The sequence below is a fragment of the Ctenopharyngodon idella genome, chromosome 8 (assembly GCF_019924925.1).
Source record: "Ctenopharyngodon idella isolate HZGC_01 chromosome 8, HZGC01, whole genome shotgun sequence".
NCBI classification, from domain to species: Eukaryota; Metazoa; Chordata; class Actinopteri; order Cypriniformes; family Xenocyprididae; genus Ctenopharyngodon; species Ctenopharyngodon idella.
In genome coordinates, this window is record NC_067227.1 from 32,019,961 (window position 1) to 32,046,807 (window position 26,847).

At 37.5% G+C, this 26,847-nt stretch overlaps 1 protein-coding gene across 4 annotated transcripts in view; it reads left to right on the top strand.

The window, feature by feature from the left end:
* The window catches only part of bicdl1 (BICD family like cargo adaptor 1), a 45,401-nt gene that overhangs the window by 1,121 nt on the left and 17,433 nt on the right, over positions 1-26,847 (top strand). For 3 of the 4 annotated variants that reach the window (XR_007931137.1, XR_007931138.1, XM_051901831.1), the window contains exons 2-5: positions 3,221-3,436; positions 17,145-17,261; positions 17,388-17,399; positions 24,009-24,155. Coding sequence is in view for 2 of the 4 variants with exons in the window: in XM_051901831.1 (XP_051757791.1) it covers positions 3,221-3,436; positions 17,145-17,261; positions 17,388-17,399; positions 24,009-24,155 (492 nt within the window). In the remaining 2 variants the exon portion in view is untranslated. The remainder of the gene's footprint in view (positions 1-3,220; positions 3,437-17,144; positions 17,262-17,387; positions 17,400-24,008; positions 24,156-26,847) is intronic. The other variant, XM_051901832.1, reaches the window with a different exon arrangement.

Genomic DNA, 26,847 nt, shown 5'->3' on the forward strand with positions numbered 1-26,847 from the left:
AGATGTAAATAAAACTGCACTCTAAAAAATGCTGGGTTAAAAACAACCCAAGTTGGGTTAAAAATGGACAAACCCAGTGATTGGGTTAATTGTTTTAACCCAGCGGTTGGGTTAAATGTTTCCCTAACATGCTGGGCAGTTTTATTTAACCCTATTGTTTAAAAATGACTATATGTCTGGCTTAGAATGAACCCAAAATAGGTTGGAAATTAAAAATCAGACACATAATTACTCGAGGCAACACATTTTAATCAAGCAATACAGTAATTTTTAAACAATAGTTGAGTTAAATAAAACTACCCAGCAGGTTGGTCAAACATTTAACCCAACCACTGGGTTAAAACAACCTAATCGCTGGGTTTGTCCATTTTCAACCCAACTTGGGTTGTTTCTAACCCAGCATTTTTTAGAGTGTGTCAAATGCAACCATAGTAAGTTTTAACATCCAAGTGCATGCTGGGAAGGGGGCTGAATCAACTGAAAATAGAGAAGTAACCGCCCTCAAATATCAATAATCAAGTAAATTTATTGGTAACACTTTATTTGATTGACGTATTACACATTACAACATGTACTTACTATATCACTCTAAAAAATGCTGGGTTAAAAATAGACAAACCCAGCGATTGGGTTGTTTTGACCCAGCAGTTGAGCTAAATATTTGACCCAACCGGCTGGGTAGTTTTATTTAACTCAACTATTGTTTAAATAGGACTATATTGCTCGTTTAAAATGAACCCAAAATAGGTTGGAAAAGAACATTTATTAAAGTTTCATAAATAATAATTAAATAATAAACATGTATTAAATTGCTTATTAATAATTGTTCACCTTTTGATTATTACTGTTGTTACTGTTTTGATTATTACCTATTTTTAAGGTTATTAATAATTCATTTTAAGTGAGCAATATAGTAATTTTTAAACAATAGTTGAGTTAAATAAAACTGTCCAGCAGGTTGGGCAAACATTTAACCCAAACGCTGTGTTTGTCCATATTTAACCCAATTTGGGTTGCTTTTAACCCAGTGATTAATAATAGTAAATTATGCATAATTACAAGTAACTAACCGTAAACCAAACCCTAATTTTATAGTAAGTATGTAGTTAATTAATATTACTTAGTACTTACTTGAGTAATTACAATATAACTACATCACCTTAAATTTAAGGTGTCTTTACTACAGTGTAATTATACATTTAAGTACTGAGTAATATTAATTAATTTTATGTATTCACTATAGAGTTTGGGTTTGGTTTGGGGTTAGTTGCATGTAATTTTGCAAAAAATTATAGTTATTACTAAAGTAACTACATGTAACAATGACACTAAAATAAAGTGTTACCAATTCATTTTTAAGAGTGTAATTTAGTATTTTGTTTATCACTAGTGCTGTGATTGATTTCATATGCATGTGTTGTTTACATGTGTATACAGTCAGTCTGCTTTTTAAGTTATTAATCAGGAGGATGTATGATAATATTAACAGCATGATGGAGCAAATCATTTAAATGACTTGAACACATTTAATCTCAAACTGTGCTAGTATGTAATATTATTCCTCATGCTGAACTCCTGAAGAGCTCCCAACTCCACCTATATCTCAAGACCTATATCTATCTTGCATAAATCCACACATGGTTTTTAAGATTCATATTATATTATTATCTCTTTTATACAGTCATAAAAATGAGGCATGTCTACAATGGTGGACGGCATCATGAGAACACTAGAACCAGAGCTAACGGCATGCTGCTGTTCTGCCTCTGAGAAGCGTTTACTGTCATTAAATGTAGACCGTGTGAAGACGTTGAACCTCGTTCAGATCTATATGAGCTTTGATGGTCGTTTCAGCAATGCTGCAAGCAAAGCTAATGCGCTTTGGCTCCTTTCACCCGTCTGAGGGCCAGACGCTCGACAGATCCCTGGCAGTTCTCCATGCAATTGTCTCTCAGTTCACATCTTTGACTTCTCATCTTAATCTACATCTATTAATTTTATCTGATGCTGTTTCTTTCTTTACTCATATTTTCTGACAATTGAGGAATACTTATTTGTTCATATTAACATCCTCTTACAAAAGCAAATAATCAGCATTGAAATGACTTCTAACGGTTAATTGGTTTGATTGACTTCACAGTGGATTTCACAGGCTTTAATCAGTGCCAGATTTCATTTTCTGCAATTACAGCTAGTGCTCTCAGAGGTGCCCGGGACTGAACCTGCCTGACCCTCCATAACTTGAGAACTTTAACTCTCAAACCATGAAATCCATATGTTGGTCCACATTACAGCATATGCTGGCCCACTTACACAAGAAGAGACCATATGACCAACATGTAAGGCGACCAATCGCATGCTGTTCTTTAGGGGCAGGGTTATTTAAAATAGCTGATGCCATGATAGCTTACCAGGGTAGAGATAATACTGATAACACAGATAAACAGAAGTTTAATTAGACGTTCTGTCTGTCCAGAAGTACAGAATACAGATTATTTCACAAATATAGAAAAGTTTGTGGTTGGTAAGATATGAGATTTTGGAAGAAGTCTCTTATATGCTCACCAAGGCTGCGTTTATTTAATTAAAAATACAGTAAAATAGTGAAATACGATTACAATTTCAAATAACTATTTTCTATTTGAATATGTTTTAAATTATAATTTATTCCTGTGATCAAAGCTGAATTTTCAGCATCATTACTCCAGTCTTCAGTGTCACATGATCCTCCAGAAATCATTCTAATATGCGGATTTGCTGCTCAAGAAACATTTATTATTATTATTATTATCAATTTTTGACAATTTTTATCTATTATAATCACATTTTTGTGGAAACCGTGATGCATTGTTTCATGAACAGCATTTATTTGAAAAAGAAATCTTTTTAACACTCTTTACTGTCACTTTTGACAAGTATTAAAGTATCCTTGCTGAATAAAAGTATTAATTTCTTTAAAAAAAATCATACTGACCCTATACATGTGAATGGTAGTGTAACTCATAAAAAGGAGAAACATAGTTTTATCGCTTTTACTAGTTTATTCGCTACTAAGTGTCTTGAAGAAAACTATAACTTTTGATGCCAAAGATTTGATGCCACTAACCTGGCAAACTTTGGTAACTCCAGTGATTAGTACATCCTCAAATTCAGGATTTCAACTGGAATTTCAAAAGCATTTAATTCTAAATATATGTCAATGACCCTGTTTCTCTTCCAGCTCCTGGAGCAGGAAAAACACGAGCTGCGGCGTCGTTTGGAGAGTCGCGAGGGTGAGTGGGAAGGCCGGGTGGCCGAACTGGAGACTGATGTGCAACAACTGCAGGGGGAGCTGGAGAGACATCAGGTGCAGCTGCGCGAGGCCGACCGTGACAAGAGCCGAGCCATCAGCGAGCTGTCAGAACAGAACCATCGACTGCTGGAGCAGCTCAGCAGGGTGAGTGTGTAACCCCTCCGGTTCTACGGGATTCGAACCGGCATTTCCTGCATGCTAACAAGGACGCTAAAGACCCCAACCTCTAGTGTCAGTCGCAGGGGAGTGAGGTTTACCTGCACAGCTCTTATTAGCTGGCCTCTGTTACAAATACACTCAAACAGGTGGAGATCACAGGAGTTAGTGCTTACAGTTTGCAGTGGGTCAGATGGGGATAAAACACATAGCAGTAGAGGTGTTTGCCAGAATGCAGCTTTGCAGACCTTGAACTAAATGATAGAGGAATGTTTTGAAAACTTGATGCCGAATCTGTAAGGTCCAAGGTTTTAATTCCAACGGATAAACACTGATTAAAGGATTAGTTCACCCAAAAATAAAAAAAATTCTGTCATTAATTACTCACCCTCATGTCGTTCCACACCCGTAAGACCTTCGTTCATCTTCAGAACACAAATTAAGATTTTTTTGATAAAATCTGATGGCTCAGTGAGGCCTGCATTGACAGCAAGATAATTAACACTTTCAGATGCCCAGAAAGATACTAAAGACATATTTAAAACAGTTCATGTGACTACAGTGGTTCAACCTTAATGTTATAAAGCGACAAGAATACTTTTTGTGCGCCAAAATAACGTCTTTATTCAACAATATCTAGCGATTTCAAAACACTGCTTCATGAAGCTTTACGAATCTTTTGTTTTGAATCAGTGATTCGGAACACGTATCAAACTGTCAAAGTCACTGAAATCAGTGCTTACTGAAATCATACTACTGAAATCGTTTACTGAAATCACTTGACTTTGGCAGGTTGATACATGCTGATTTGAAACAAAAGATCCATAAAGCTTCAAAGCTTCATGAAGCAGTGTTTTGAAATCGCCCATCACTAGATATTGTTGAATAAAGTCGTTATTTAGTTTTTTTGGCGCACAAAAAGTATTTTTGTCGCTTCATAACATTAAGGTTGAACCACTGTAGTCACATGAACTGTTTTAAATAGGTCTTTAGTAGCTTTCTGGGCATCTGAAAGTGTTAATTATCTTGCTAATGTAGCTTCGAAGCTTTACAAATCTTTATTTTCGAATCAGTGGTTCGGAGCGTGTATCAAACTGCCAAAGTCATGTGAGGCATTGAAATTTCAACACATTTCAAAACACTTAGGACGTAACGAAGCCTCGTTTACTGAAATCACGTGACTTTGGCAGTTTGATACGCACTCCGAACCACTGATTCGAAACAAAAGATTCGTAAAGCTTTGAAGCTTCATGAAGCAGTGTTTTGAAATCGCCCATCACTAGATATTGTTGAATAAAGTCTTTATTTTTTTTGGCACACAAAAAGTATTCTTGTCGCTTCATAACATTAAGGTTGAACTACTGTAGTCACATGAACTGTTTTAAATATGTCTTTAGTAGCTTTCTGGATGTTGAAAGTGTTAATTATCTTGCTGTCAGTGGACACCTCACTGAGCCATCGGATTTGATCAAAAATATCTTTCCGAAGATGAACGAAGGTCTTACGGGTGTGGAACGACATGCGGGTGAGTAATTAATGACATGAATTTTTATTTTTGGGTGAACTAACCCTTTAAATGCACATCCTGTAAGCTTTGGTTAAAACCATCTACCAAATGTAAAATGGCTCAAGGGTTTTTGGCTCAAGGGTTCAATGGTGACGGCTCATGGTTTGCTCCTTATGGAGATCAAACCAGTAAATCATTGTCTAAAAACCACATAGGTAAAGCAGTGTTCTCATAAAAAGCCAGAATTATTATTCTTTGAATTGAAATATTGATTACGGTGGCTGGAAATCCATACGGAGGCAGGTGGAAAAACATGCATGCTATGAATAAATTTTAATGGCTCCGGTACACAGGATGTCCCCTCACCTTCCTGAGACACTACCTTATGCAAACTCATCAAAATTACACTACGCTCTGTTCCGTTTTCAAAATTATGCAATCTACCTGTTTCACAGTCAAGCAGGGCGACCTTGAAGATGCACAGGACATTTCACTGCAGCGTATCTTTAAATTGTGGCCAATGAATAAAGCTGATGAAAAAAAGACTCAAGATTTTGTATCTTTGGATGTTTTGTCTTTGACAAAGACAAAATCTGTTCGGTAATATGCATTGTGTGAGAGAATGCAGTGTCATATATCACCTCTGATTTCTTGATTGTGATATGTGAAACATGCATTTTCTGTAAAGATGCTTTTAAACAATTTGAAAATACTTAGAAACATTTCACTAATGTAATCATTTTATATAAATATATATATCTTGATATCAATAAATAGGATTTGCATGATTACATGCGTCTCACTTCTAAACATGATGAAATTTAAAATGATTGCCTTCTGAGAAATTATGGTTAATCATTCTAAATCAGTGACTGAGTAATGATGGGAAACTGGGGTTGACTGATTTGGCAGGAAATTGAGATTTAAATGCCACAGTGAGTTTAGTTTGTGCTTCAGTAATGGCTGGTTCTTTCTGCGACTCTTGTTCACAGACACATTTGAATTGTCATTGAGTCTCATTGATTTTGCCCCAGGATGGCTGTGGTGTTGTAGCAATGACGCAGCTGAGGTCAGACAACAATCTCTTCTTTTATCTAAACACCAGCGTCGCCCTGACAGACTGATGTTAATGTCCTTAACGTTCAGATTTACTGCAGCTGTCCATAACACTCACACTCATGCCTCATAATGCTTTAATGCTGTCAATCCTAGTCAGTTTCATTCACTCCAGCAAACACACAATACACACACGTCCTGTTATTACCATGGGGTTCTATTAATGGTCACACATAATGGCAGGAGAATTGATGATGATAAACTAATCAAGACTGGCAGCACAAAGGCTTCCAGCTGAGGGCAATAACACCAGCAAAACCAGAACATGTTCTCAGAAAATAATGAAAAGAGAATATAGGCCCGTTCACACCAGGAACTAGAGTAGTTTAAAATAAAAAAAAATTAATGAACCTCATTGGTTCTTGCGGAAGCTCAAACGTGATGCATAACACGAGAATGAACCTCATTGGCTCTTACTGAAGCTCAAACGTGCTGCGTAACACGACAATGAACCTCATTGGTTCTTGCGGAAGCTCAAACGTGATGCATAACACGAGAATGAACCTCATTGGCTCTTACTGAAGCTCAAACGTGCTGCGTAACACGACAATGAACCTCATTGGTTCTTGGGGAAGAGCAAACGTGATGCGTAACACGAGAATGAACCTCATTGGTTCTTGCTGAAGCTCAAATGTGCTGCGTAACACGAGAATAAACCTCATTGGTTCTTGAGGAAGCTCAAACGTGCTGCGTAACGCGAGAATGAACCTCATTGGTTCTTGAGGAAGCTCAAACGTGATGCGTAACACGAGAATGAACCTCATTGGTTCTTGGGGAAGAGCAAACGTGATGCGTAACACGAGAATGAACCTCATTGGTTCTTGCTGAAGCTCAAATGTGCTTCGTAGCACGAGAATGAACCTCATTGGTTCTTGCGGAAGCTCAAACGTGCTGCGTAACACGAGAATGAACCTCATTGGTTCTTGCTGAAGCTCAAACGTGCTGCGTAACACGAGAATGAACCTCATTGGTTCTTATTGAACTCAAACGTGCTGCGTAACGCGAGAATGAACCTCATTGGTTCTTACTGAAGCTCAAACGTGCTGCGTAACACGAGAATGAACCTCATTGGTTCTTATTGAACTCAAACGTGCTGCGTAACGCGAGAATGAACCTCATTGGTTCTTGAGGAAGCTCAAACGTGATGCGTAACACGAGAATGAACCTCATTGGTTCTTGAGGAAGCTCAAACATGATGCGTAACACGAGAATGAACCTCATTGGTTCTTGTGGAAGTTCAAACGTGATGCGTAACATGAGAATGAACCTCATTGGTTCTTGAGGAAGCTCAAACGTGATGCGTAACACGAGAATGAACCTCATTGGTTCTTGAGGAAGCTCAAACGTGATGCGTAACACGAGAATGAACCTCATTGGATCTTGCATGCTTGCTTCCCTTTACCATAACTGATGTGTGTGTTGATGAATGTTTATATGTGAATATAAAAGTAGAAAGGTTGCTTATAGGCAACTAACTAAAATGTTTGGCCGGTTATCTTCAGTAGTTCCCCTGGTGTTTCCAATTTTTTTAAGTAATTAAAATGAGCAGCTAGTTGTCTGCTGATGGTAATGTTCTCTGAAGCAAGAAAGAGGCTCTGAATATGAGATAACTAGATGGGCTTGACAAATCTGCTAATGGATCTATTGCTGCAGACTCAGATGACCTTCCTTCTGTGGGACAAGCAACAGGAAGTGACATAAGGCAGAGTGACAGATGGATGAACTCAGGTGGGATTAGGGTTTAATCCAGATCCTCTTTCCTTTACCAACAACATAAGGTACAGCTGACTGAAACAGAGCAAGAGAGGACAGAAAGAACTGTGTGCTGTTACATATACAAGAACAACCTGAATGAAACAAAATCACAAATGAGATCTCATTAATATCAGCACTGAGATTTATTTAGGAAAACAGACTTCTGCTTTTTACAGTAGATGTTTCTCCTGAGAAAGAAGAGTTTTAGAAGAGATATTAAAAAACTTTGCTCTCAAAATAAATTTCCCAGTATAGCCCTATACTTTTATTAAATGCAACAATTGCATTTTTAATTATTTCTCTCAAGGAACTTTTAGTATAAACATCGATAACACTTTACAATAAGGTTCAATTTGTTAACAATAATAACTGCATTAGTTAACATAAACTAACAATGAAACATATTTAATGGACCTGAGCTGACATAAACTAAATGAACAGTTGTATTTTTAACAGTTTTGTATTTGCAACAAATGTATTGCTCACTCACTCACTTCTTCCCGGGTTAGTGACATCACAAACCCCAAAATTTACATAAACCCCGCCCCCGAGAACACGCGACAAAGGGGGTGAGGCCATATTGGGCTGCTTTAGAGAAGAGGAAGAGTTGTTGTAGTCGAGTGTTGTTATCATGCCGTCATTTTACACCGGACTGCTTCACAAACGAGGGTCAATTCAACGCTGGATTTCCACAAAAGATTAACATGACGGCACATGCTAGTCGATGAGTTGAATCAACTCCACAGCAACTACATAAATTTATCCACTAACTGTTCAGAAACATCCAGTTTCATTCTAAAAGTTGTAACTTCTTCCTGAGTCTCTCCATCAGTGTCGACTCCGGTTTGAACAATGTAAGGCTGAACACCGTTACTGACAATCATCTTTTTGACTGCGTGAGATTCTCCAGCTTTGTTGTTGTTGAGCAACCGAAGCGCGAGCTGTTAAAGCTCCGCCCTCTTCTGGAAAGGGGGCCGGGAGCAGCAGCTCATTTGCATTTAAAGGGACACGCACAAAAACGGCGTGTTTTTGCTCACACCCAAATAGGGGCAAATTTGACAAGCTATAATAAATGATCTGTGGGGTATTTTGAGCTGAAACTTCACAGACACATTCTGGGGACGCCAGAGACTTATATTACATCTTGTGAAAGGGGCATTATAAGTCCCCTCTAATGTTCATATCATGTAGTTAGCTATGAAAAACAAACATTGAGATTGTAGCTGTTTGCATTGCCAAATGCTAAACATTCTATAGATGCCTTGACAAGAATTTTTAAGTTCAAAAGACTAGCTGTTACTCATTAGATGAACAAAAGTATTTAATTTGACTTTAATTGGAGCAAATTGATTGAGTTAACTTAAGCTGAATGTGATAGGTTGCCTTAGTTTTTCAAGTTAGCATTGTTAGTTAAGGCATTAACTAACTGTAAAATGTTAGCGAAACATCTGAGTCACAGCTGACATGTAAATAAAATATTTTCTTCTGGAGGGACAGTGACAACTTAACTAGATAATGAAGTAGAGCTTAACAAGTAGGTAAAGCCTAGCAAATACAGACAGCATAAATGTTTAGCTAATGTACTGAACATATTGTGTTGTGTTGGACAGATGCTTTCTGTTGCACACACACATACACACGTCTGTCTGCCAGTCCTGGAAGCAGGGGGTTGTCAAAAAAGCCAGAACCCCAGCAGCCTAATCTGATCAGTGAGAAGCATTTCACTAATTACATTACAAAAGGTTTAGAGAGAGAGAAGGAGGGAGGGTGAGGGGAGATGGACACCGAACAAAATAGACCTACATTTCATTAACAAGATGGGGCGATTTTATAAATGATCCCATTGATTATATGTTCACTGGTAGATTGGAGTAGGCTGAATTGGAAATGAATGGCAAAGTAACATCAGTAACAGGTTGTGGGGTCAGACAGCAGGAGCGCTGATACAGTCGTTCAGAAGAAGAAGAAAAACTCTAAGGTTAACCTTGCTGAGTCGAGTCAAGAACCCATTAAAACTACAGTAGACTAGATTTTTGAGTAATGCAAAACTCACTGCCATGATGCCGGGGTGTTGCCAGGGAGTTGCTATGGAGTTGCTGGGGTGTGATGCTAGGTGCTAGGGTGTGCTGTGTGGTTGCTAGGAGGTTGCAGAGTGGTTGCTAGGGAGTTTAAGGTGGTTGCTTGGAGGTTGCAGAATCATTGCTAGGGTGTTATGTGTGGTTTCTAGATGGTTTCTTCCTGCCTGTCTGGTGTGAAAAGAGCATTTCTATGCAGTTGCTAGGGTGTTGTGGGTGGTTGCTAGGATGTTACAGAATGGTTACTAGGAATTTCAGGGTTGTTCAGAATGGTTGCTAAGGAGTTCAGAGTGGTTGCTATGCAAGTACTAGGCTGTTCTGTCTGGTTGCTTTTGGTGGTTCCTGTCTGGTGTGAAAACAGCATTGCTATGCAGTTGCTAGGGTGTTGTGGGTGGTTGCTAGGAGGTTCAGGGTTGTTTCTAGGCGGTTGCAGAATGGTTGCTAGGTGGTTTCTTCCTGTCTGGTGTGAAAAGAGCTTTGCTATGCTGTTGCAAGGGAGTTCTGAATAGTTGCCAAGTGGCTGCTAGGGAGTTGCTAGGGAGTTCAGGGTGGTTGCTAGGAGATTGCGGAATGGTAGTAGAATCATTGATAGGGTGTTGTGTTTGGTTTCTAGGTGGTTTCTTCCTGCCTAGGAGGTTGCAACATGGTTTCTAAGGAGTTCAAGGCTGTTGCTAGGTGGTTTCTTCCTGTCTAGTGTGAAAAGAGCATTGCTATGCAGTTGCTAGGGTGTTTTGGGTGGTTGCTAGGAGGTTACAGAATGGTTGCTAGGGAGGTCAGAGTGGTTGCTATGCAGTTACTAGGCTGTTCTGTCTGGTTGCTTGGTGGTTTCTTGCTATGGAGTTGCTAGGGTGTTGTGAGTGGTTGCAGAATGGTTGCTAAGAAGTTCAGGGTTGTTTCTAGGAGGTTGCAGAATGGTTGCTAGGAAGTTCAGGGTTGTTTCTAGGAGGTTGCAGAATGGTTGCTAGGAAGTTCAGGGTTGTTTCTAGGAGGTTGCAGAATGGTTGCTAGGAAGTTCAGGGTTGTTTCTAGGAGGTTGCAAAATGGTTACTAGGAGGTTGCAGAATGGTTACTAGGAAGTTCAGGGTTGTTTCTAGGAGGTTGCAGAATGGTTGCTAGGAAGTTCAGGGTTGTTTCTAGGAGGTTGCAGAATGGTTGCTAGGAAGTTCAGGGTTGTTTCTAGGAGGTTGCAAAATGGTTACTAGGAGGTTGCAGAATGGTTACTAGGAAGTTCAGGGTTGTTTCTAGGAGGTTGCAGAATGGTTGCTAGGAAGTTCAGGGTTGTTTCTAGGAGGTTGCAAAATGGTTACTAGGAGGTTGCAGAGTGGTTGCTAGGAAGTTCAGGGTTGTTTCTAGGAGGTTGCAGAATGGTTGCTAGGAAGTTCAGGGTTGTTTCTAGGAGATTGCAAAATGGTTACTAGGAGGTTGCAGAATGGTTGCTAGGAAGTTCAGGGTTGTTTCTAGGAGGTTGCAAAATGGTTACTAGGAGGTTGCAGAATGGTTGCTAGGAAGTTCAGGATTGTTTCTAGGAGGTTGCAGAATGGTTGCTAGGAGGTTGCAGAATGGTTGCTAGGAAGTTCAGGGTTGTTTCTAGGAGATTGCAGAATGGTTGCTAGGAAGTTCAGGGTTGTTTCTAGGAGGTTGCAGAACGGTTGCTAGGAAGTTCAGGGTTGTTTCTAGGAGGTTGCAGAACGGTTGCTAGGAAGTTCAGGGTTGTTTCTAGGAGGTTGCAGAATGGTTGCTAGGAAGTTCAAGGTTGTTTCTAGGAGGTTGCAGAATGGTTGCTAGGTGGTTTCTTCCTGTCTGGTGTGAAAAGAGCTTTGCTATGAATAGTTGCCAGGTGGCTGCTAGGGAGTTGCTAGGTAGTTCTGTGTGGTTGCTAGGAGGTTTCTTCCTGTCTAGTGTGAAAAGGACAATGCCGCAGGACGACGCACAGGATGATGCACAATACTAATACTTATTGTTAGAGATTTGATCACATCACTATCAGCACTAGTAGTAATGCTCACCTTAAACAACATTAGTTATTTAAAAAAAAATTTTTGTCTTTTTTTATACTGCTATTAAAAATAACCCCCCCCCCCCAATGTCTGTTGAATGTGGTAAAATCAATATGGAGCGGTTTATTTTTGCGATTCAGCATGTGAACTGTCCAGCAGTCAGACATTTAATATTGAGTGTCTCCAGTTTATATTGCAGAAATGTCACAGGTTTCCTCCTCTGACAGTATGACTAAGGGATGTCTCAGCACCTCCAATCACTATTCCCACATATCGCTATGGCAACCCCAAGTGTTATGTTCAATTCCATGTGTTACCATGGGAACGTGATTTCCCCCCTCCTTCTGACCCCCCCCCCCCCCCCCAGCACAGATCCAATGAATAAGACACTCTAAACGAGCCTTTCACTGTAAATCTAGATTTTAAAAAATCTGTATACTGTAAAAAGGGGTTCCTAGCAATGCTCTTTGTTATGCAAATTAGCTAGAAATGAAAGAATAAGAGCTGTTAAACGCAGGTGTCCTGGATCCGCAGTCATAAAAGAACATGCAACCTCACATCGTGCCACATGACGCGCCTGCGGCTCAATACAAGCGACCGAGCGCGTGCCATGTGCCGTGGGTCATGTCGCTCTCTGAGAGCTTCCCTTCTCCAGCTCCGCCCACATCCATCAGCGTTGGATCAGACACGATTCACACTGTTGAATGGACAGCCACCAAAATGACTAATGGCTTTCTGATTATCATTTGTGAAGGTGATGCAAATGTAATTACACTTCAGTTTTAAATGCCATCATGAATGATGTTAGATCCTGTGGGAAAGAAAAATCACAATTAAGATTCTGCAGAGATGTTAAATTAAATATCCTGCTTCTCAGATTTTATTCCTGGGAAAAAAGACCTCAACAATGTCTCAAACTGTGCTCAGGTTTGCCAAGACACCAGCCTGCAATCAAAAAGTCAGATCAATCAGCTTCTTCAAGACTGAATGATCTGAGCTGCACCACATTCATTAGTCTTACTGTATGATAAGGACTGACTCATTTATGTCTGTTTTTAAGGAAAAAACTTAAAGTCCGCCTGTAGTCAATAATTTTGTCCCTTAAAACTCATCTTTGGACACCAAAATGGCATATTTAAAAGTTTTTTCCTCTGAAAATTTCTTCATGCCTTAAAATAGCTTGAATGTAACTCTATACCCTTGCTTCATTTAGTATTCACGGATCTATGAATATGCTAATTAGCCCCGCCTCCACTCACTCACACAGGCTCAGAGATCCACTCGGTCAACTTACTGAGGTAAACGCTGCATAATGGTATTGCTCTTTACAACAGTAATTAATATGATTCCACTTTTACTTGACTACATTATCAAACAGCTAATAATGTGTTGATAAGTCTCCTGAGCAATCACTTTCTTCTCAGTTCAATGCAGGCTTGAAAAATATCAAACCACTATTATTGTGAAGGTAAACAGGAAGATACATATGACTGTCCTTCCTGTTTAACCGCAAACAAGCAGATGTTTATTTCGGTCAAGGCTATAAAGTCAACTGGAAACTGTTCTCAAAAGATGCCAGTCATTTTTGGATCTCGGGTTGTGCCTTTCAACCAGGGTTATTATCATTAACTAAAACTAAAACTATTAAAAACATTACTGTTAATTGAAATAAAGCTGAAAAAATGTTTATCTACACTAAACAAATATTAGAAATGCTGCCGTGGCAACTAACTGAAATACGTTTAAGTTGAAGCACTAAAACAACTAACTGGAAATAAACTAGAACTTAAAGGTGCAGTAAGCGATTTCTGAGAAATACTGTTGAAAGTCGATCGGACCGAGCGCCACAACACACTTGTAGCCAATCAGCAGTAAGGGGTGTGTCCACTCATGAGGGGGGAGGTGCCTGTGTTGCATAGCGTGTTTGTGAATTTGGGGGTGGAGCTATCAAGGTAGGGGCATGTTTGTTTTAGTGATTTCAAATATCAACAGTGTTTCTCAGAAATCACTTACCGCACCTTTAACTAAAACTACCATAAAAATAAATTAAACCTAAATAATAATATTTAAAAAAAAAAAAAAAATGACAACCATGTAACAAAATTACTAAAAATTAAACAAAAATGAAAATGAAAACTGAAAATATAAAAGTAAAATCTAATTTAAAATAGTAATAAAAATTATAATAGTATATAAATAATACTTTTATATAAATAACATTGTATATAAATAAAAATTGTATATAAACAACATTGCTGTCAACAGAGATAACAACCATACTTGAACTTCCTCGAAATTCCCTCCCTGCTTCTCCATCATTTCATGAATCAGCCAGGCAATTAAGTATCCTTAATGACGTTTTTTGGCTTAAACCTTAAACAAAATCAAACTAACGGGAAGTTCAGCAATCTGATATGAGTCAAAGCACTCTACAAGTGAAAACCTGCTACTTAAAACATTTCTTTATCTGACTTGAGTCTTTATCTTTGGCAACAGAGAGATGAATCCAAGGTCAAGATTGGTGACGTTTTCTGAAACGTGTTCCTCTTTGTTCTTAAAATAGCTGAGTATTATTTTAGAAAGACTCTTTTATCAGGAGATTCCTCCTGTCAGGTAAAATGATTTAATGAACAAATGAATAAATTTAAGAATCTATAACTTAGACATATTGTGATGCATACTGTCAGAAAAAAAAAGTGCAGAAATTGTACTTTTAGTGGTACTTGTCACTTGTCAGCATCCTTAAAGGTGCAGTAAGTAATTTCTGAGAGACGCTGTTGAAAGTGGATCTGACCGGGCACCACAACACATTACAAAAGAGAAAAGGTCAGAGGAATATCACTGGGAAAATAAGGGTTATGATCAGGCAAGAGCTTTAGGACCCGCATTCAATCAAGTATTCCAGAAAGCAGCGCAATAGAGTCCAACAGTGCCTGCTGGTTTCCGGAAGTATTTTTTTCATTCATTTTTCCCATGGGGATTTTAAAATAGTCTTGGTTAAAATGTTATAAGCCATGAACCAAACCAACCAGCTATGAGGAGAATCACAACACTATAAACTTTTATTTGAAGCAAAAAAGTTTTTGAAATTGGACAAAAAGACAAAGATACAAGACTGTGTACTTAACGGTTTTAGTGAGGGAAAGAACTACAACTGTATAAAAACAATATATTTTAAGTTTGTTGCAAAATATGCATATATAAACCAACATTTAAGTATTTTGAGAGCATGCTTCATAGGAGTGAGCGGAGCTAAAGAGCTATTTTGGAGTGTTGCTTTTTTCGACTGGGTAATGTAGTTTTTCACCAGGAATTCCACTGTTAAACACGATTATTTTTAAAAATAAGTTGAAATAATGCGGGCTGATGGCTTCAACAGAAGCAAATACCATCGATTAACAACCTCGTAGCTTACAGTAGGGCTGTCTTTAAAGGTTTAATCGTTAAAAAACAGTTTCATTATGGAGAAAATAAATGGAGTTCCGGAAACCAGGTGCATTCCTGTGTATATATGAAAAAAGAAACTAAAAGTGTGCATTTTGTGTGAACAGCCCCTTATAGGAGATAGTTAAATCAGTGTACAGCAGGTTACTGGATCCTGTGAATAATCTGATAAAAACACGTTCAGTGCGAGATGTTGCAGCAGCAAAGTTCATATGGACGTAAGTGCCATTGTTTTTGTACGTAGCCAGGACTCGTGGGTTGCTATGGTGACAGTCACAGATGATGTGAGTCAGTTTAGCGACTGCAGTCTCGCTGATGGTAATGAGTGTTTCTCACAGCTGCAGTGGCCTGATCGCAGCCGTCCAATCGGCTCGGAAAAACGCAAGGATCTCTGCTGGAATGTTCTACAGACGCTCCAAAATGCCAAGTGTGATCAATGAGTGTGTGTGTGTGGGTGTGTGTGTGTGTGTGTGTGTGTGTGTGTAGGTGGGGTTTCTCTGTAATATGACTCATGCTCACAGATTATTAGGGCAGCAGCAACAGGCTTCGTTTTTCTTTTAATACATTTCTGTATGAAACAATATAACTCTAGCTGGCTTACTGTTAAGAGAGTGTTATGAAAATGTGTGCTAACATTATGATGATAGTCGAAAGGTTAAAAATAAACTTATTTCATGTAACAGGCTCAGCTAGTTATCAAGCAATATCTAGTTAACATGCTACTAATTTCTTCAAACAAACCTCTGAATAACTTAATGTCATTAACCTGGCAAACTTTAGCTAATCCAGAGGCTCAAAAACACCCGTAGTATCAGCTGGATAACTTGTAAACCTGATTTTGTAAAACATCAATCAATCAATTATTCAATGAAATAAACAAATTGTTAAATACGGTGACTCAAACTCAGTCATAGTATTAGCCGGGTTCCTTGTAAGGTTTGTAAAAAAGAAAGAAAGAACAAAAAGAACGAAAGAATGAAAGAAAGAAAGAAAGAAAGAAAGAAAGAAAAAATAAAATATAATAAAATAAAATCAAATAAAATAAAATAGTTTAAATTAATTACTAAAAATGGTCATAGTATCAGCAAGGTACCTTGGAAAGTTTGTAAAATAAAATAAAACAAAATAATAAAATAAAATAAAATAAAATAAAATAAAATAAATCAGCCGGGGTACATTGTAAACTTATTTGGCTAAAAAAAATAAAATAAATAAACATATTGTTAAATACAGTTGCTCATAGTATCAGCCCGATACCTTGGAAGGTTTGTGAAATAAATAAAATAAAATAAAATAAAATAAAATAAAATAAAATAAAATAAGCTGGGTACCTTGTGAACCTAATTTGGCTAAAACATTTAAATAAAATAAAAAAATTTAATTGTTAAATCCAGCGGCTCAAAAACAGTCATAGTAGCAGTACCTTGTGTGTAAACCTATAATAAAAAATAATAATAAAAATGAAAGAAATAAGTAAATCTAAAAAAATAGTTATATCCAGTGACAATCATAGAATCATCCCAGTGCCTAATAAAATTTTTTTAAAAAAGACCCTGGAAATAAATGCGCATTGCATTGTGGGATACAGTATCTCACACACTAGTTGAAAGTCAAGTACAATATGCTGTTCCAAATTCATCCAATGTGCTCTGGCTGTATACTGCACGTTTTGGCAAATGTCCTGATACTCCGTGCATACAGGCAATTTGTATAATATACATACTGCACAAACAGTACAAGTAGCCTATATAGACTAGATGTCTATGGGAAGCTAACACAAGTTTCTATGTTTGTGTCCACAGGCCGCCGAGGTGGAGAAACAGTTGTCTACTCAGGTTCATTCTTTACGGGATGATTTCAAAGAGAAAAGCATCTCCACCAACCAGCACATGACGCGCCTTGAGACCCTACAGGCCGAGGTGAGGCATTATGGGATCTGGATTATTTTTATTTTCTGAGAGTCATGACACCATGATATATTTCAAAATCTGCTGTCCTCTGTTTTCCTTCCTCAAATTATTATTTGTATCACGCACACTAAACAGCAAGGGCTTGAAGTAAGTGCTCATAAACCGCTTCCTCTTTTCTGCATGCTCATTCTGGATGTGTGTCTTCTGTGATGTGATCTCATTGTGCGCTGCTGGATCATATCCTGATTGCTTTGTAATGTCAGAGCTTCAAAGCAGCCCGAAAAAATGAATGCAAGTCTTCTCGCTAACTTGTCTATGAAAGACGGCCATGTAATTGGCTCCTGGAGTCTTTGATGTGACAGCGCAGGACAAACAATGCCAGCGTGAGTTTCACAGGCAGTCATCAATGGACGCTGGTCTATTCAGAACAACTATCTCAAATCAAAGCTTTACTAAATTCTGAAATAACACACCTGAGGAAACTGTATTATGCGGAAAAATGTGGATCTGTAGATTAGCTCTGTTTCAAAACTTAGCGATCTGCCTACCAATAGGAGTGTAACGATACGCTCATGTCACGATTCTATACAAATCATGATACTGAACTCACGACACAATACTATCACAATATTTTAAGCCAAAATAAAGATTTTTTTTATTCTTATCATTATTACTTTATTATTATTAAAATAATATTATTATTTTATTATTATCAAGACCCACAAATATTCCCCCATTGCAATTTATTATACAGTATACAACCTAAATACATCAATTTATACCAACAAAGCTAAGTTTTATGTTTTAAATCAAGCAGAAATAGCTCTTTAAGGTAACAATTGCAGATCACCACTTTATACAGTGAATAGTGATTCTGTTAAAACAAAATGCCTTTGGTCCCCTGTTAGATGGTAAAGTGCGACACCTGTTTGGTTGCTTTGAGAGTTCTGCGCATGATCTGCAAATTAAAGAACATGAGACGCAGGTGGATCATTGAATATAATATCATTCAACAGTAAAAAGTTTTGTGTCGTGTGAACATACCCTTAGAAAGTAGAACGAAAATCTTATAGGTTTGAAACGACATGAGGGTGAGTACATGATGAAAGAATTTGAATTTTTGTGTAAATTATACCTTGTAAATACAGTAAGCTGAGTCTTGGATAAAACTAACTCTTTATTGCGAATCATTTACATCAACGATACATATCGTCACATTTTTATATCACGATATCTCAAAATATCAATGCATCGTTACACCCATACCTACCAATTTTGCAATTGATTTTTACATAAATTTTGCAATTTGTGTCCTTCATAGAGAAGGCAATCCCAGAATGCATTGCGACCAGCTCAGTTGAAAACATTCTTCCAGTGGTGAGTTTCCCAAAAGCATTGTTAGCCAACTGCTGTATGGTCGCAGCGAGTTAGAAATCTTAAAGTTAGGCATAAATATTTTTGAATGCATGTAGACAATAGACGGCAAGGAAGCTCACGGTTTTGGAACAGAGCTAATGTGTCTACTCTAGAAAATTCAGTATATATTGTTTGTACAGGAGAGTGTTTTATTTACTACAGCCACAGCCACAAGCTCATTAACATACGAGTGCCCACATTTACATAACACATATTCATCATTCACTAACTTGAACTGACCTGATGATCAACAATATAAAGTAGGTTTGCCAATCATAACAAACATCATTTATCTAGAAAAGTCTTAAAGGTACATTAGCAAAACCAGCCTGATTAAGAAAAGGATTATTAAGGAAAGCAATCATGAAAAACTAAACTATTCTGCAGCAAGAAACGATCCTTCTCAAAGTCCTCAGTAGATTCCAGGAGAAATATGGGCACTTTAAGAAGAAAAAAAACTCTTCGTACATACATACACATCTAATGCATTGCTGGTTTTGTATGCATGATCAAACCATGTTGTGCCTTCACATATTTTCAATATATTTTGCTCAGATATAAAGGGTTACAAAATTGGTGTAGGATTTACTTAGAAACAATTTTCACAAATAACTACAAAGAAATTGAATTATACATTGAAATAAATGTGAAATTTTGAAGTAGAAAGTAAAACGTACATCAATAATCTTTGTTTTATTTACAACTTTTCCGTGTATAATACAGTGGAACTGCATAAAGTCAATTCAGTGCTTAACTAGGGTGACCATAGTCCTCTTTTTCCCGGACATGTCCTGACCAGGATTTCTCAATTGCTTAAAATGGCTTGAGCCCCTGCCCCTTTAATCATGAAAGTGAAAGTGCCCTTTTTGTTCGTAATTCTGTCATTAATTACTCACCCTCATGTTGTTCCACACCCAATTAAACTTTCTTTCATCTTCGGAACACAAATTAAGATGTTTTTTATGAAATCCCAGAGGTATATGACTCAAGCAATTTAACCGACACTTTGAAGGTACGGCTTTGTATTGGCTGAAACTGATCACATGAACAGCACGACGCATGCGTGTAGTGCGGACGCAGGAGCCGGCCAATAATGACGTACGGCATTCTGACGTAGAACCTGGAAGTGCTGGACGTAAACAGAGTATGAGAATGACACAGTAGAGAAGATATTGTTGAATAAAGTTGGTATTTTTTTGTTTTTGCGCACAAAAAGTATTCTCGTCTCTTCATAACATTAAGGTTGATCCACTGTAGTCACGTTGACTGTTTTAACAATGTCTTTAATACCTTTCTGGACCTTGAAAGTGTGGTTAAATTGCTGTCTACGGACGAGTAATATACCTCTCGGATTTCATCAAAAATATCTTAATTTGTGTTCCGAAGATGAATGAAGGTCTTACGGGTGTGGAACGACATAAGGGTGAGAAATTAATGACAGAAATTTCAGTTTAAAATGTTGTCGTATTTGCAGTGCTTTACAAAACCATCCTCTGTATCTAATACATTACTGAATTATGGTACTGCCAAAGTTTTAGTCAGAATATAGAGAACTACACAGAACTGAGAAGAAGTGTCTCTGAAGGTTACGGTGTCAGGGTTTACTCACAGAGGGTAATTAGTGGTCAATACAGGGATGAGCTGTCCGTCGGACCAGAGCTGATTTACAGGATCAGCTGAACTCTCACTCCATCTCTCTCTGATCAGAGACCACAGACAGTATAAAGAAGCAGTGAATAAGAGACAATGCAACACTCAATGTAGCAGCTAGATAGAAGACACTCACCGGCCACTTTATCAGGTACACCTGTTCAACTGTTCATTAACACAAAATATCGAATCAGCCAATCACGTGGCAGCAACTCAATGCATTTAAGCATGTAGACATAGTCAAGATGATCTGCTGAAGTTCAAACTGAGCATCAGAATGGGGAAGAAATGTGATTTAAGTGACTTTGAACGTATATTTCAGAAACTGCTGATCTACTGGCATTTTCTCACACAACCATCTGTAGGGTTTACAGAGAATGGTCCGAAAAAGAGAAAATATCCAGTGAGTGAAAATGCCTTGTTGAGGTCAGAGGTCAGAGGAGAATGGCCAGACTGGTTCAGGCAACAGTAACTCAAATAAACATTCTGCAGAAGAGCATCTCTGAACACACAACACATCCAACCTTGAAGCAGATGATCTTCAGCAGCAGAAGACACACCGGTGACACTCCAGTCAGCTGAGAACAGCAAACTGAGGCTACAATTCACACAAGCTCACAAAAAGATTGCCTGGAAAAATGTTGCCGGGTCTAAGTCTCGATTTCTGCTGTGACATTCAGATCGAAGGGTCAGAATTTGGCAAAAACAGCATGAAAGCATGGATCATCCTGCCTTGTATCAGCGGTTCAGGCTGCTGGTGGTGTAATGGAGTTTTATATATTTTCTTGGCACACTTTGGGCCTCTTAGTACCAATTGAGCATCGTTTAAACACCACAGTCTACCTGAGTATTGTTGCTGACCATGTCCAACCTATTCTGACCACAGTGTACTCATCTTCTGATGGATACTTCCAGCAGGATAACATACATCACAAAGCTCAAATCATCTCAAACATGACGTTCACTAAACTTAAATGTCCTCCATAGTCACCAGATCTCAATCCAATAGAGCAGCTTTGGGATGTGCTGGAATGGGAGATTCACATCATGGATGTGCAGCAGACAAATCTGCAGCACTGTGTGGTGATATCATAACAATATGGAGCAAAATCCCTGAGGAATGTTTCCAGTACCTTGTTGAATCTGGAAAAGGGGGTCCAACCCGGCACTAACAAGGTGTACCTTATAAAGTGGATGTTTTGTTGATGTAAAGGCTCTTTAGAAGCAACTCTCCCATGTGAAGTGTGTGGTGTACTCGAGCGAGGAAAACTTCTGTTCTATTTTAAGAGCAAATGCTGCAATGTCTGGGTGTTCCCGAAACTGCAGCCAGTGCCAGACAGAGAGAAATGGGCGTCTATTCCAATCCATGATGCTTCTGAGCCGACCGGCACATAAATATACCAGTGTTACTGTCTGGGTCGGCTGATTCAAAATTAAAGCTTGAAGATCAGCAGAAGTATGCATTAAATGTCCAGTTGCTCTGAAGGCAGGTGTGGCGTACGGTTAATCACACAGAATCCCTCAGTGCTGGTGAACTAGGTTAGCAGATCTAGGTCATAACATGAGGGAGAGACACCAAAACTTCTGCTCATGTTTGTTTCATGTGCTGCTCACACAAATCAGGACTGAGAGGAGGAATGAAAACTCTTTTTTTAGGTACTTTTTGAGTGAATCTCATGAAATCTTTGTCTGTATTGTGACATTATTTTCAAGACAATTAAACACATCCTCCTCTCTGTAACTGTAATGGAGCCAGATGTTTTAATTCTCACAGTTAAAACATTTCTGTTAATTGAAATAAAGCTGAAATAAAATAAAATATAAATATTAGTTGAAAAACTAAAAAATTAGAAATGTTGCCTTGGCAATACACTGAAATAAGTTTAAGTTGAAGCACTAAAAATATTAACTGGAAATAAATAAAAAGTAAAACTAACTAAAGCTGAAAAAAAAATATATATTAAAGGGGACCTATTATGCCGCTTTTCCCAGAATGTGTCTGTGAAGTTTCAGCTCAAAATCCCCCACAGATCATTTATTATAGCTCAAATTTGCCCCTATTTGGGTGTGAGAAAAAACACGCCGTTTTTGTGTGTGTCCCTTAAAATGCAAATGAGCTGCTGCTCCCGGCCCCCTTTCCAGAAGAGGGCGGAGCTTTAACAGCTCGCGCTTCGGTCGCTCAACAACAACAAAGCTGGAGAATCTCACGCAGCCAAAATGAGGATTGTCAGTAACGGTGTTCAGCCTTACATTGTTCAAACCGGAGTCGACACTGATGGAGAGACTCAGGAAGAAGTTACAACTTTTAGAATGAAACTGGATGTTTCTGAATGGTTAGTGGATAAATTTATGTAGTTTCTGTGGAGCTGATTCAACTCATCGACTAGCATGTGCCGTCCTGTTAATCTTTTGTGCAGAACCCGTATGGACGCCCACTATACAAAGCGTACCTGTTTGACAAACAGAGCCATACACATCGGCTTACTTTAATGAGTGCTATCAAATGCTGTAAATGGTCTAATATTTTTTCCAAAATAGGACAGAAATGCTCCTTTTTTAGCATTCGAGCTTGCCAGGGTCAACCTGCAGGCTATCCAAGCTAACAAGACTCTAAACAGTGTTCTGTACAGTTAGCATGCTTTGCTCGAACTTTTGCCGTGGCCTTAGAACTGGTACACCGTTTTCGCTTACGAAAACAAAATGGTGGTGCCGTGGGTGGAAACGTGCAGATTAAGGGGCGGTAATACTATAATAAGATCCCCTTCCTACATCACTAGGGGAGTGAAATCTGAGCGGCTCATTTTTCCACACGCTTGCAGAGAAAGGCTTGCCAAAACAAAGTTACTGGGTTGTCCTTTTTCACGTTTTCTGGGTTGGTAGATGCACCGGGAACCCGATTATAGCACTTAAACAAGGGAAAAAGTCCGATTTTCATGATATGCCCCTTTAAACCTTAATAGCAATATTTAATAATAACAATAAAATGACAAAAGCACATAACAAAATTTCTAAAAATTAAACTAAAATGAACAAGAAAACTACAAATATAAAAATAAAAGCTAATTCAACATATAAATAAAACTATAATAAAACTAAAAAAAATAAAATAACTGATTCTTTAAAAAAAAAAAAAAATATATATATATATATATATATTTATATTTCAAACTTTTAAAATAAACAAAGATTATTGGAGTATGTTTTACTATTGCTATTGAAAATACTATTTCAGTTTTTTCAAAATATCAATGTCAAATTTTAATTTCAATTAATTAATGTGTTACTTGTTGTGTGAATTGTGTGAAAATTGTTTCTGTATTGTAGAAGAAACCAGTGAGACAATAAAGATACTTGAAACACAACTGAGAAGAACTTCTGATCAACAGCATTTTCTTGGGGCTGTTTTGAACAGAAATATTCCCGTTATCAAGCGCACATTCCTGACTATGGAGGTGTTGTGACTCCCTACTGATGATGCCTGGCAACACGGCATTCCAGCAACAACACCAGAGTTTAACCTAATCCACTGAACCACACTTGACTTTTTCTTGAGATAAACTCAGATATATTGTGAGCATTAATTTTAAAGTTTGCAGATGTTTTGGTCTGAATAGCTCAGAATCAGAGACTAAAGCTGGATAATGATGATAATGTCCGTAACCTGGTGTTTTTCCCGGTCTCGTTGGGCAGATAAAGATGTTGTCAGAACGTAAGCAGGAACTGGAGCGACGTGTGAACGCCATGCTGGAGGAAAACGAGCAGCTGCAGAACACGGTGGAGGAGCTGAGAGAGCGAACGCTGGTGCTGGAGAAACAGTGTCACGACAAGGACTTACAGGTGAGCGGCTGGTGCACTGCAAAACAAACAACATGTCATTCATCAGTGTTTTTGTCGTGTTTTTCACTTAACACCATGAGAAGCGAAACTGGATATGATTGGACTGGCAAATTAATGAGCATACATGTCATAAATGCCGTAAATGAAAAATGTTTCAAATAAAAAAAAAATTATTTTGAGCTGAAAACAACTCTTAATATATTTTGCTTCTCCACATGAGAGTTCTTTACATATTTTTTCCACAAAACCATTAAAAAAAACATTTTCAGATGCATTTAAAAAACAAACAAATAATGGCCAAAAATATATTATATTTTTAAATATATTTACAGGTACTTTTAGTACATTTTCTCATATATTTTTTAGCCATTTTTATATACTGTCAATCTAAATATATTTATATTGTCTAATATACAGTCAAAACAAAAATTATTCAGACATTTTTTATATATTTTTACTAGTGGGTGCAGGACACTGTAGTTCATTTATGTAAGTGAGGATAGCAAAATAAAGTAAACTGTGACATATTATACCCAAAAATTCTTCATACAGAAAAAATTTATAAAAATTTGGAACCAATGTATACAACTTGATTTACCCAATATTTGCAAATGTATTTTGCCTCTTAAAGTAGATTTTAGAATATATTTTGATTTTTGAAGGTTTAAGTGAAATATTTTGAATTTAAAAATATATATTTCATGAAGTCACACGGTTTACAACATGTTTGAAATATATTATGCCCAGAATTTTAAGACAAAAAAAGTAAACACATTGCAGTGCATCTTGTGTTACTTTGGGTGAATCTCATGAAATGTCAAGAACACAAACATGTCCATGTCACAAATATATAATATTGTTTCTATAAAAGAAACAAACAAGACATTATATTTAGCCAAAAGTACATAAAGCCTATTTAAGAACCATTATGATTAAAGGTCCGATCACACCAAGAACAGTAACTATAAAGATAACGATAACTATAAAGATATAAATAACAATTATACTATATAACGCTGTTGAACGATAAAACACTGACAGCCAGTTAGGGTTAGTTCACCCAAAAATGAAAATAATGTCATTTATTACTCACCCTCATTGCGTTCCACACCCGTAAGACCTTCTTCATCTTCGGAACACAAATTAAGATATTTTTGTTTAAATCTGATGGCTCAGTGAGGCCTCCATAGCCAGCAATGACATTTCCTCTCTCAAGATCCATTAATGTACTAAAAACATATTTAAATCAGTTCATGTGAGTACAGTGGTTCAATATTAATATTATAAAGCGACGAGAATATTTTTGGTGCGCCAAAAAAAAATAATAATAACGACTTATAGCTATAGTGATGGCCGATTTCAAAACACTGCTTCAGGAAGCTTCAGGAAGCTTCGGAGCGTTATGAATCAGCGTGTCGAATCATGATTGGGATCACGTGTCAAACCGCCAAACTGCTGAAATCACGTGACTTTGGCTCTCCGAACCGCTGATTCATAACGCTCCGAAGCTTCATGTGTTTTGAAATCGGCCATCACTATATAAGTCGTTATTTTGTTTTTTTTTGGCGCACCAAAAATATTCTTGTCGCTTTATAATATTAATATTGAACCACTGTACTCACATGAACTGATTTAAATATGTTTTTAGTACATTAATGGATCTTGAGAGAGGAAATGTCATTGAGTCATCGGATTTAATCAAAAATATCTTAATTTGTCTTCCGAAGATTAACGAAGGTCTTACGGGTGTGGAACGCCATGAGGGTGAGTAATAAATTACATTATTTTAATTTTTGGGTGAACTAACCCTTTAAGGGCTCACGCATTTAAAATGGCCGACGACATTGCGGAGAAGTTAATCGCCGAGGTCCAGAAAAAGCCACCACTGTTCGACAAGTCAAACCCCCTTTTCAAGGATACTTTAAAGAAAATGGATATATGGAAAACAATCGGTCATACCCTCGGAATAAATGGTGAGAAGTATTAACGATGAGATCATTATACCAGGCTAGCAAACAGTGTGACATAAAATTACCTCAGATATCCAGCGCTAGTTTCGACAACATTGTCTTTCTTCCTTTGAAGTTGCAGTGAAAAAGATTAGGCGTTGTTTTTATTCCACTATATTGACTTCGTCAGCTAAATTCAATCGAAACATAGCATGCTGAGGACATCTGCTGGTTAAAGCCGTGTAAATGCAACAAGAACAGCAAAACGCAGCGCGTGATCTTAGAATAAACAGACCGTTGTCGTTCGTTGGTGTGGACGCACATATAGTTATCTTTATAGTTATCGTTCTTGGTGTGACATTATTATAAAAGACAATTAAACATATTCCCCTCAAATTCTCATTACTGTAATACATCGGGATTTTTTAATTGAGTTGTATTTTTTTGTTAATTCAGTAATGAGAATCACCACTGAGAATAATTAGAAATACAGTAATGAGTTATTATTATTAAAATGACTATAAATTAAAAACAATACAAAAATGCTACCATGACTCATATAGTACATTAATGTGAATATTTAATTATCACTAAATAATGCAATAATGTAAAAATCCTTAATCCTTATTTTTCTTGTATCAAATATATTTTTTATTCAAATTGTACAGTTAACTTGTATTGGTACTGTACATCTTGACAGGTTTTGTTCATTCATACATTATATTAAGATGACAAAACCAACC